General features: G+C 38.9%; 1 protein-coding gene across 5 annotated transcripts in view; it reads right to left on the bottom strand.

Annotated features, from left to right (window-relative positions):
* enox2 (ecto-NOX disulfide-thiol exchanger 2) overlaps window positions 1-13,016 on the bottom strand; it is a 246,205-nt gene that overhangs the window by 66,817 nt on the left and 166,372 nt on the right. For all 5 annotated transcript variants that reach the window (XM_054792439.1, XM_054792442.1, XM_054792440.1 and 2 more), the window contains one exon: window positions 12,318-12,449. In XM_054792439.1, the coding sequence (XP_054648414.1) occupies window positions 12,318-12,449 (132 nt within the window). The remainder of the gene's footprint in view (window positions 1-12,317; window positions 12,450-13,016) is intronic.

Below are 13,016 nucleotides of genomic sequence, written 5' to 3'. Positions count from 1 at the left end.
TAACATGTTAGCGGCATTATCCGGCAGTGAACGTTACATCTAAAAGAAAGAAAACCAGCTTAGTGCAAACACTGATAACTTCAGCATATAAACAACCTCTAGCAAGCAACTCTGATCGGGCCAAAGCAGTTTTTATAGCCACGGGATTACGTCCATATTCAGTTGTTGAGAGTGCTGGCTTTAAGTACAGTCATGGAAAAATGATTAGCCCACCCTTGTTTCTTCAGTTTCTTGTTCATTTTAATGCCTGGTACAACTAAAGGTACCTTTGTTTGGACAAATACACTGCTCAAAAAAATAAAGGGAACACTAAAATAACACATCCTAGATCTGAATTAATGACATATTCTCATTAAATACTTTTGTCTTTACATAGTTGAATGTGCTGGCAACAAATTCACACAAAAATGATCAAAGGAAATCAAATTTATTAACCCCTGGAGGTCTGGGTTTGGAGTCACGCTCAAAATTGAAGTGGCAAAACACACCACCTGTTGTCTATTCCATTTGCTCAACAGATCGTGAAAATGATTGTGAATCTGTGTTGCTTCCTAAGTGGACAGTTTGAATAATGGTGCAGCACTTTTGACTGAGTGTGAATTGAGTGTTCCCCCCCCCCTTTTTTTTAGCAGTGTATAACAATAAGAACAAAAATAGCTCATACAGTAAGAGTTACATTGTTTGGCAGTGCAATGCTATAGCTATTCATGCTAGAACTTTTGGTTATTATCAAGAAAACCACGGACGTTGCTCGATATCAGCTCTTAAATTGAAGTCTTCATGATACTCATCACGATGTTTGTCCAAACAAATGTACCTTTAGTTGTACCAGGCATTAAAATGGATCAATAAACTGAAGAAACAAGGGTGGTCTAATCATTTTTTCCATGACAGTATATGATTAAAGTTCTTGAACCTCGCTACAAAATTACCATCACGTCCTCACTTTAGCCACAAAGTTTACCAGCACTTTATGAAAAAGCTAAAAGTGATGTCATCAACGAGCCATCACTCGTGCAACAGAGAACCATTGAAGTGGAACTGTCCATTACATTTCGCCACAATGTTTAAACAATTGTTTAAATACAACCGTTTTTATTATATTTTATTCTTTTATTCTTAATTTTCTATTTTACAAAACTGATGAATAATTATTACTTATTAATTTATTTGAAATCACCAAAATGGGTCGCTTTCATTTATTAAAAAAAAAGTAACACTTCACCTTCCACCGAAACAGGATGTTTGGATGCTGCAAAATGCTACACAATGAGGGTGTTACACCTCGGAACTCACAGCAGCTGAAACGTGAAGTTACACCTTTTTGTATTATTTACTTCATCATCTTTGTGACATGCTTTTAGATGCAAACGAGCTTAAATTGACATCAGATTGTGTTTTATACACAACAGACCCAATGAAAATATTCAACACTGTGTGTTTGCAGTATGTTTTTATTTGGTAATACTTGTAGCTTTAAGGGGAATCACCCTTACTACGAGTGTAAAGCTGATTATAGGGGTGTTACTTCATGTCTCGAGGGCTCTAATAATGTTAAAAAACATATGTTAACGATCGTTAACAGATATAACTACAAAAATATATAACATTTAGAAATAATGAATCCAACTTTGCAGAAATTCACTTATCACGGGCGGGTCTGGAACTAATTAACTGCAATAAACGAGTGATTACTGCATACTTGTTAATGAATGACCATGTGGTCAAAGAACGTGCTGTTTCCCTTTCCACTTTCTCATGCACTCCAAATCACCGAAGTAAAAAAAAAAAAAAAAAAAAAAAAAAAGATGTTGTTATATTATATTATAATGAATGAATTATCTCAGAAATAACAACCTCTCTCCAATATCGGCTGCTTCAAAATTAAACACCTTTTTTTGGTGGTTTAGGTAATAAACACCCCAGCTATAATTAGAGCAGTCATGTTTTGTACATAACTGAATATTGAGCTTAAAAATAGCACCCGAATAGAAATGTCTGTCAGAAAGTCCCATTTTATCTATGTAGTATTTTCCAAAGTAGACACACACACACACACACACACACACACACAAACACAAACACACACACACACACACACACACAGGATACATAAAGTCTTAGCCTCTTCACTCTTGTCCACCTCCACACTCTGGCAGCGTACCAGAGCTGGCGGCTCCCAGGAAGTCAGCACAAAGGGACACAGCAGTCAAGTCCAAGGATTGGGAAAAGTGCTTACGGCAAAGGAATGACCTCCCAGATAATGTGTGATGCTAATCCAGGTGAGGCACACAAATACACAAAAAAACGTCCCTGTGTTCTGTCTAGGAGGGAGTGGGTGATCTTTTGTGCTCCACATTCAGTTTTTTTTTTTTTTTTACAGGAATGAAGGGTGATGAGGTATGACATGAGTTGAAATATATTCCACTGCATTGGATTTAAGTGTGTACTGTATATATTTGCATGAGGGGATGAGGACGAGTAGGTTGCGGCAGACAAAAGAGTGGTTGTTTATTCAAGGAACAATCGTTTATCCCCGGAGCCTGCTTATCTAGTCTGCAAAGTGCATGTGTGTCTCAGCATAAGTATGTGCATCTCAATGAACCCTGATCAACTTGCAAATGTTTTTGTAAAATGAAACTGTGTCTGGGTGTGTGTGTGTGTGTGTGAGAGAGAGAGAGAGAGAGTTAATTTTGTGCATCTTCCTGCTGTCAGCTGAGAATCAAAGAAGAAAATGAAAAAAAATAACATTACGACTCAAATCCATCAGTGCATATTTATAGATAAGCAATTATGCTTCTGCAGGGACTGACTGTGCCGTTATTCGTCAGGAAGCGGTGTGAGATGATGTGGATTTTAAAGCCTATTTTGAGTTCAACATAAATCCACCAGTAATACAGGAGTGAAGAAAAGTTACAGCCTTCACCGATTTGACTGACGCCGTTTACGCTCTTTCCGCTGGCAAACGCAGGTACTACGTGGTGCTGATATAAGTCGATACCATGCGGCTGACGTAAACCACTGCTGGTCGCTCATTGGTCGAACACAGCCGATACGGTCACAGCTGATGGCTAGAAATGACAAAAATAAACACACACACGCTAATGTTAGCGTACCCTGTCGTCGCATCTCAGCCCAGCTCCGTCCCCTATCTATGACATCATTAGTTGACTCTGTAGTTCCTTGCTAACTAACAGTTATGCCACAAGTCTCTGCTTTTGTTATTGATCGGGGCTGCAAAATAATCCGATATGTAGCCAAAGAATGTCGCAAGTGCCAGCATTTTGATAACGGAGGTCAGAAACACTATTGGATTCAAGAAATAACTTAAATAACAAAATTTGAAGGTGGAGCTGATCTCGCTGCCACATCTTGTCTTTGTCAACAATCCTGTCTTCAATCAAGGTAAATGTTACGTTAAATGTTCTTTATCCCTTTCACGCCTCATGTATATGCATTTCAAATAGTTTTATGGATATAAAAATATAATTTAATGTTAATGTCTTTGGCAATCCGGAACGGACTAATTGGATTTGCATTATTTCTTATGGGAAAAATTGGTTCAGTTAGCGTACTTTTCAGTTTGAGTCGGACCTTCTGGAACGGATTAATGACACAAACCGAGGTTCCACTGTAGTATTACACACCATAGTCTCATCATTGTTGCCCTCAGTCTCCCCTTGGATAAAATGTGTTAGCCACATGCTGAGGAGTGTGTTTTGTTTCTACCGTTCAATGTGATGTCATTTTGCACTTTCCCTTGGTACTGTTTGAGAGAAAGTACAACACTCCACATTCTCCACTTTGGCGCCCTCAGTGTCCTCTCAGACAAACATTGCCAGTCAAATGCTGAGTAGTACATACAGGAGGCTCTCGTTCTCCATTGCTGTTGTTTGTTGGTGTGTCTTGTACAGACTGATGCATTCAAAGCAGTGAGGATTTCACAGTTTCTCTTGATATAATTTTGAAGTGGTCCACAAATCGAGGCAAGTAGAGCCGAGTCGGTACTGTACAATGGAAAAGTGATCTGAAGATTTCTCTGAACATCCGCAAATTTCTAAAAATCCTCACAAAAACGTGGAACGAACAAGTATCCTTTGGAATAATGGTGGTGTTCCAGCCATGTAGCAGAGCTTAAGAGACACGGTTGGTTTTCCACAGCAAGCTTTGAAGCTAATGAGAGCTGCTGGTAATGGTCCTACACTTAACTCAGCCAGTCCTTATGTGACCCTTGGGTCCAAGAGAACTTTATGAACACCATCTATAGATCACCATCTGGTTCTACTTTAGGGCTGGATGTGCTACAGTGAACACGGGGTGAAGGACAAGCGGGGGAAATAATGAGGACGGCTCCTGGAAGAGGATATCTTCTATGTCAGATGTCATACAGTAAATGTTGAAACCAGATGTTGGCTCTCACCAAGAAAAGCTCGACTATTCCATGCAGTATTCATGCATCAGGGTTCATAAATTCATGTTTGTATGTATGTTGCTTCTTTTAATAAACTGTCAAACAAATAATAATAATATTAATGTTTATATCAACTATACTGAAACAACTTTATCCCAAATATTACAAATGTCTTATTTTTTGAAAATATTGCATACTTTGTGTTTTTCCCGTTGAAACAATGGGTTGTCATGACCCAAAATGCATTAAAAAGTATCCTTAAAACAAAATAAAACCTTATATATACACACAGTATTAGGGGTGATCCCTTATTGATGTTGGTTTGATATGAGCAAAAAACAGAAAACGGTTTAAGATTATATCGGCCTGAATCTCAAATCTCCAATATTGGCACTCCGATACAAGCGGTCCATTCCTTTAGCACTTCTATCCAGCAGCAGCACTTCTGCTCAACACGCAGCGCCCATGTGACAGCATGGGCTAGCGTGTTTAGCAAGGAGCAGGAGCGCCGTCAGCCGTGTGGCTGTATTTTTCATTAAAGAAAAAGATGTTACAGCTGAGTGCAACACCTGTCATGCATGGCTTGTCAAGTTTCCCGTGGCGGCACGGAACCGGGGAAGTTTTAATTCAACCTCATCGCGCCTTTGATAAATGTTTGAAACATTTGCAACATTACAACTTCCTGAAACATTCACCGCTGTTTGAAACATCTGCAAAGCGTGAGAAACTTCCACGAGACCGCAAAAAGTCATTGGCTATAACCGAAAAGAGGTGAGTAATGTCGGGTTTAAGCGCTTCATTGAGCACGTGGAGCCTCCCTACAATATGCATAGCCTCCACTACATTGTAACATTCCATGCTACTAAACAACTAATACAAGTATGTGTGATTTGTGCTGATATCAGACTGATAACGGTATCCGCTGATATTCAAGGCTGCAATATCGGATATGAAAAAGTTGTATCCGGACATCACTAATACAGTATCTACGGTTACGCCGGAAGTTGTTACAAATATTTGTTGCGGTGAAAGTGTGGACAAAAAACATATTTTACATGATTATTTTAAAATTATTTTTAGGATCAAAGGGTAGAAAGTGTAAGTTTCTTTAATGTCATGATTTTGCATGTTTTTTCTATTGATGTCAGAAGTTGTTTTACGACAAAAAAAGCATGCGGATATTAAAAATTATGATAAATCTGAAATTGTGATGCAGTGAAAATGAATGAATTTGAATTTCACTTTAATGAGAAGGACCGTTTTGGGACGTAAGGGTAAAAAGTGTATGTTTTAAAAATAAATTCCCGACACATTTTTTATTTACAATTTTTTAACTAATGATGTACTTAGTGTGCCGCACGGTGGCCGAGTGGTCAGCATGTTGGCCACACAGTCAGGACACCGGGAAGACCTGGGTTCGAATCTCCGCATTCCAAAAACATGCATGTTAGGTTAATTGGTGACTCTACATTGTCCATAGGTATGAATGTGAGTGTGAATGGTTGTTTGTCTATATGTGCCCTGCGATTGGCTGGCGACCAGTCCAGGGTGTACCCCACCTCTCACCTCTCGCTCCAGTGTACCCGCGACCCTAATAATGATAAGCGCCATAGAAAAAGATGGATTCATATGTACTTAATCGAGGCTGTAATAACTTCTTCCCAATTGTACTTCCTCATTTTTGGAAAATTTTGCATACTTTGTGTATTTCCCATTGACATCATGGTGTCTCATGACATATAGGGCATAAAGCGTATTGAAATATATGCATTAAAAAAAAAACAACATAAAAGGCTATTATAGTGCGTCTGAAGTGGTTGAAAATATTTCATATGGTGAAATTCTGGCAAAAATGGCATACAAATTAAGAATGTCTGATGTTTTCACGACACTTGGGGAAAAGCATACCTTCATTTTAAAAAGGCCTGAAGGGTTAAGTTGCAAAGTCATCCCAAACAACCCTGAGACTTATGCTGTTCCAAAAGATTCCATAACCACAAAAACTCACTACCTCGTTTAAATAACGGCTGTTGTCGTTACAGCACTGTGTTGCATCTGCGCACCATCTGCACAACAAAATCTAATTTGCTCGAATGGATTTGGACAACAAGAGAAAAAGACGCAGGCAGCCAGAAGATTGTGGCTGCAGCTAATATGACGGTAAAACATACAATCAATACGGGCCCCCTCCAACTGTTTCACTCCATTGGACTTCACACAACACAAACACAATTTCCATTTTGACCTTGCGGATCATTTCTTTACTTCTTATTTGTCGTTTGTGCTTCAGCCTTTTGCTAGGATGACAGAAGATTCTATTCAAACCTCCTCGCCCTTTTGCAATGTTTTCTTCCCTAGATGTCTACTAGGCGATGCACAGAGTGACAATGTCACTCTTGCATTGCTTATCAATGACAACAATGGCAACATTGCCGTGATCCCAACAACAAACTTGTCTTGCCGCCTCTGGTCTGGCTGCAGTCAAACACTTCACTCGTGAGAACATGTGCTCCAAAACCTTCCTGGCAAACACAAACGCTTACAGCTGCATCCGCAGGAATACAACTGTCATCATTGCCACTTTTGTGAAGGCTGAAGTGCATGGGAGGCTTTGCCCTCGCTGCTCTGTTTATTCAGCTGTCTGACTGGACGCATGCACTTGACCACAGGCACGGTTTCACAGTGGGGGAAAAAAAGAAAAAGAGGAAAATCCAGGCTAACACAGGATGAAATGTGTAATGAAAGCAGTCGGGCATTGTAATGAATGACAAAACACACTTAAAACGGTACGCAAGGAAACACACCTCCAGAAAGAGCAAATGGAAAAGTACAAAGAGCGACGGTGAATTGTCTCACAGTGTTTAGAGGTGAAACGAAAAAAAGGAGGCAAAGATGATGTTCAGTCGTGATGGAGAATCAATAGCTAATCCACCTGGATTAGTTGAAAGTCACACGGGTGGCCCAGGAGCAAGGATGTGTGTGTGCGTGTGCCTCAGAAAATGTCTACTGAAATTATATAAGAGCACAGCCTGCAGATGACATAAAGTGAGTACAGTCCTCACATTTCAACAATCATTTTTATTACAGTATATCTTCAAGGGATAATAGAAATTGGAATACTTCAGCGTAGTCTGCGTACAGATTGTAGAGCACTATAGATTTGTACTACTCTATGAAAATGAGTCAACACGCTGCCATCGTTGTCTCAATAGCTGGCAACACAAATTCATTCATGTTTCCTCTCGATGAACCGCAGCTCACTCATACCAATAGCGCTCGTGTAGCCATGATGCTACCACCCCACGCTTCACTGTCAGCACAATTGTCTTGCTACTCACTTGGGTATTGTATCTCCACAAGGGGCAGCACTATAGAAATGGATATACTTTAAAGCAGGGGTGTCCAAAGTGCAGCCCAAGGGCCATTTGCGGCACGTGGCTGTTTTTTTTTTTTTATCGGCCTGCAGAACATTCTTAAAACATGATTTAATAAGAAAACAACAAAAAAAACCCAACAAAAAACAGCAAAAATTTTACAAGAATAAAGTGAAAATACTAAAAAAAAAAAGTTGCAATCTTAACCAGAAAAAGTAATTTTACGAGAATAACGTAGTATTATGAGAAAAAATAAAAAATAACCTTTAGTAGCATGATTTTGAAATATTAAAAAATAAAGTTTTTTTGTTTTTTTTAAAGCCGTAATATTATGGGAAAGATACAAAATAAAGTTGTAATATTTGGAAAATTAGGCTGCGGAAAAAAATGATAAAGTTACGACATAAAGTCCAAATATTCCGTAAATAAAGTCATGATTACCAGAAGAACATTTCCAGAAAGAAGTTGTGAAACTAAAAAAAAAACAAACAACAGCAGCAGAAATGGGAAAAAAATGCTATAATTTTACGAGAATGAAGTCAAAATATTACAAGAAAAAAATTGCCATTTTATGGGAATAAAATAAATATAACTTAAAAATAATGTCATTTTTGCAGAATAAAGTTGAAATATTAAAGAAAAAAAGACTATTTTTTTTAAAGTACAAGAATAAAGTATCGAGGGAAAGGCTTCTTGAGACGTCATCTGTACTTCTGTGAAGAAGGTGTCGGACGTTTCGCTCCTCATCCAAAGAGCTTCGTCAGCGTCAGAATAAAGTAAAAAAATAAAAAAAAAAATTCCGAGAATAACGTAATATAATGAGGAAAAATAATGTCATTGTAGTAGCATAATGCTGAAATATTAAATAAGAAATATTTGTTAAAAAGTGATTTAAAAAGTAATATTATGATAAACAAACAAAACTAAGTAAAGTTGTAATTTTTGGAAAATTAGGTTGCAGGAAATAGTTGCAATGTTATGAGAATAAAGTAAAAATATTATGAAAATAAAGTCATAACTATGAGAAGACAATTTACAGGAAGAAAGTGGAAATAGATGGAATATAAAAAAAAACAGAAATGGGATAAACAGCTGTAATTTTACAAGAATAAAGTCAAAATATTACCAGAAGAAAGTCAATTTTATGACAATAAACTTGTCATATTATGAGGAATGAATAATGTAATTTTAGTAGCATAGAAAAAATATAATTTTGTTATTATATTATTTAAAAAAAAAAGTCTTAATATTATGAAAAACAACCACATTTTTGGAAAATTAGGTTGAGGAAAAAGTTTTAATACTATGGGAATAAGGCCAAAATATTATGTGAGTAAAACCATCGTTTTACAAAAAGAAAGTTTACAAAGATTAGTGAAGTAGAAAATAGAAATGTTTGGAAAATTAAAAAAAAAAACAACAGCAAAAATGGGAAAAGAATGAGTGAAGTTGATACTAATAATACACTTTTTCACCTGCATCACAAACTGAGATGCATTTTTTTCCTTGAAATATAGAATATCTAACTTCTTAGCATTTCCAAAATATCAAAGTGGCCCTTGCATCCTTTGATTGTCCATTTCTGGCCCTCGCTGGGCACCCCTGCTTTAGCGTATCCTCAAGTACAAGGAAGGAAGGTGGAGGAGCACAAGATGTGTAAAATCCACCAGCTCCACCAGTGATGTAAGAGTGGAAGAGGATTCCGTAACAACCTGTGCTGCCCTGGTGGATTCCAAGCCCAAGAGGATTAAGGCAAGGACACAATGTGGCCATGTTTACTATGACGTGTACTCACATGTGTTGCCAGCTATTTAATACAATCGCTGTGTGTTGACTCGCTTTCATTCATCAATCCAACTATTTTTGATATCGCTTGTCTTCACTAGGATCGTGGGTATGATGGAGGCCAATCGAGCTGACTTCGGGCGAGAGGCCGGGGTACACCAGAGAATGGTCGGACTTATTTTTAGCGGAGAGTAATTCGAGCTATACACCGAATACTCTGAAGTATATCCAAGGCTATGCTCACACCTCGGTTTCTTCCCTGTATCTGATGAGGAAATCTGTACATTCAGCAAATTTCACTTAAGAAAATGTTAAAAATGATAACAAATCATAGAGAAAATACATTTATAATACATTTCAATGGACATTTATTTTGTGTTATTATTTTGATTTCTATTTTTATACTGACATGACAGGTGAGGTGCACCCCCTGATCGCATGTCACTGCTGTATATGTTTTTCATGTCAGTGTGAACAGTACAATTGTGACTTTTCTAAATGTGACTCAGCCCTCGTTTGTATGTAGATACAAATCCCATATTTACCTGATCTACTGCTGTCTGAATGGTCAGGTCGCAAATGCCCGGCCTCTTTGTCAGCGACAAGCATAAAAGTTCTCCTTGTCATACAAAAATTACTTCAAAAACGTGTCACTGAAGCGTCTCACACCACCTACCACTCCTGGCTCCAACATCCACTCACATGCTCCTCGGAACAGACGTTGCAGCAAGTTCCTCCCGGACTGCCATACCAAAAGTCTTGCCCTCTTCCTTCTTAATCTCCAATGCGGAATCATTTGGTTAAGAAAATGTTGCCTCCCGTTGCACAAAATCCTTGAAATTGCCACAAATGCACCAAGAAGAGCACAAGCTGGGGCCATGTTCCGTAAACACACAGCAACGTGTGTGACGTCATGTTTTGTGCATTCGTGTCACTTCCTGGACGCATTTTTTTTGGTGAACGACCACATAAAAGAATGGATATAAAAAAAAATGGAATTGGGCATCATTCCCTAGAGTGTGAACGTAGCCCGTTTGTGAGATACTGTAAGATGATGAGAAGGTGGAGTCATGAAACATTCAGGAGAAGCACCACCAGATGTTCACCAGGTGACCCTTCCCCTTCATTCATCTCTTCCCCTTTCATCCCTCTGCTGATGCACCAACACCCCAAAGCACGCACACAGAGCCCCAAAATAGGCCAGCTAATTTGGCCTGATTGGAGCTCTCGTCGGGTTGGCGTGGGCGTGAACGTAATGCGCTCAGCGTGCTTGCATTTAAAGCGCAACGACTTGTTTCTGAATTTGTGACTGGTGCTCACGTCAACATCCAGCTGGGTCTGACTGAGATGTAAACGAATCAAAAAACGCCGCTTCCTCACGACAACTCATACAATCCACAACTCGTGCATCGCAACTTGCTTTTTAGCTGACTCAGCAGTTTGTTTATTATTCATGGAGAGTCAATGCAACCACATAGTTAATGAACTCACCTCTTCCTAAAGGTTACTATGGGGGGGAAAAAAATACGGCTTTGACCCTGTGAGAAAGAAAGAGATGCTCCTTTCACGGGACTTCTTCTCAAAATGACAAATAAACACACACACAAAAAAGGACAGCCAACTTGATTAATTTTTAAGTCTCCATTTTTTCCTTTGCAGTGTGCTAATCCATTTTTAAATACTGTTTGCTGCTTTATCTTAAATGGAAAATAGCCTTTAGGAAGACAACAGGAATTCAATTAAAAAAAGAATTAAAAGTACTACGATGATGGCAGTGAAATGGAGAGGCGCTAGTAAAGCTTTTTGGAAATTAAACACTGCTGCGTCCACTCCGAGCGAGGACATTGGAGGGAATTAACAAATGCCAAAAAAGGTGACCAGTCCAGGGTGTACCCCGCCTGTCGCATAAAGTCAGCTGGGATAGGCTCCAGCATACCCCCGCGACCGTAATGAGGAAAAGCGGCATAGAAAATGGATGGTTGATTTGATTTTTTTGGTTTGGTACAGAACATTGAGTGAGGAACAGGAAGTGTTTCATTCATATGCTCTGCAAAAAGTGCAGCCCAGGCTTTGGTTAGCGATACTGCCAAGGAGAACTCTTCTGTCACTAAAGTCTCCAGTTTGGGAACACCTGACTTCACCTTCCCGGTGAAGTACGTAAACGACATAGACAAGATGAAATAAAATAAAAAATAAGAAATAAATAAGATGAAAGCAGTGTTCCACCATTGCTGCGATGGCGAACGGGGCTACCAGCTGGAACTATCAACACTGCACTTCAGACAATCAGGAACTTTTGAATTTATTGAAAGTGATGAAATAATAATTCACACTGTTCAAACTGTTACTGTTGCATTTGTCTGCAATGCTGCACTTTCCTAAACTGAAACATTGTAAACTTTATTATTTGAGAAATGTGTTTATTAGAGAATTGCCTGCCAGCAGTTTGCATTTTTTTTCCTTTCATTGCAAAAAAATAATTAAAGCTGGTTACACAAAAGCTAAACATTTTTACGTTTTGCATTTTGTTCCCTTACTGAACCAAAAATGAATCGAACTGTTCCTCTAAGACCGAGGTACATACCGAACTGTGCTAACGCCGTACCGCTACACCCATAATAAACATTAATTAAAAACAAAACATGTCTTTTACGTTACACATGAAATAAAAATGAAAAAAAAAACCACACACACACACAAATATAAATGTGCCCATTCAGTGTATTTATGTGTTGTAATGCGCCTACCTGGCATGAGCGGCTGGCCCGCGATACCCATTGGAGGCATGCCCAGGTTGTTCATGGCCGTGGCCCAGGCGTTGGGGTCCGACATAGGCATGGATATGGAGTTGGACTCCATGGGCATGTTATGGATCCCCTCTGCAGAGACACAAAGTCAAACAGTTAAGTACCACAAAAGAAAAAGAAAAAACCCAAGCAGCCCTCACAACACTGTGGACATGCCACAACACAGCCCCCCATGTGGTGTCCACACCTTTTCACATGGCTGTAAAAATGTCCTATTTCAATGCGAGAATTGAAGGATTTGAGGGTAGGTACAACTTACATAATAGCTCTTATACTGTACATCAGGGGTCACCAACGTGGTGCCCGCGGGCACCAGGTAGCCCCCACGACCACATGAGGTGCCCGCAAGCCTGCTTTTCATTCAGGTTTCCAGTTAATAATGAAAGAACAGTAGAAAGAAATGCATTCTGAAATACAAAATGTGAGTTGTGGACACCAGCATTTTGTTCATGTTCTGGTAAAACAAGCATATTCGCTTTGTTTGGGTTTAAAATAAGCTCTGAAAATAAATGTTACAAAAATGAGTAGCTCTTGGCCATTTTCATTTTGTAAAAGTAGCTCTCACAAGGAAAAACCTTGGTGACCCCTGCTGTACATGTTCAAAGACGGTTTCCACGGCCGATGTTATATTGTGCAGAA

This window comes from Dunckerocampus dactyliophorus, chromosome 11 (assembly GCF_027744805.1).
Source record: "Dunckerocampus dactyliophorus isolate RoL2022-P2 chromosome 11, RoL_Ddac_1.1, whole genome shotgun sequence".
Classification (NCBI taxonomy): Eukaryota; Metazoa; Chordata; class Actinopteri; order Syngnathiformes; family Syngnathidae; genus Dunckerocampus; species Dunckerocampus dactyliophorus.
This window is presented reverse-complemented; position numbering and strand designations above follow the sequence as displayed.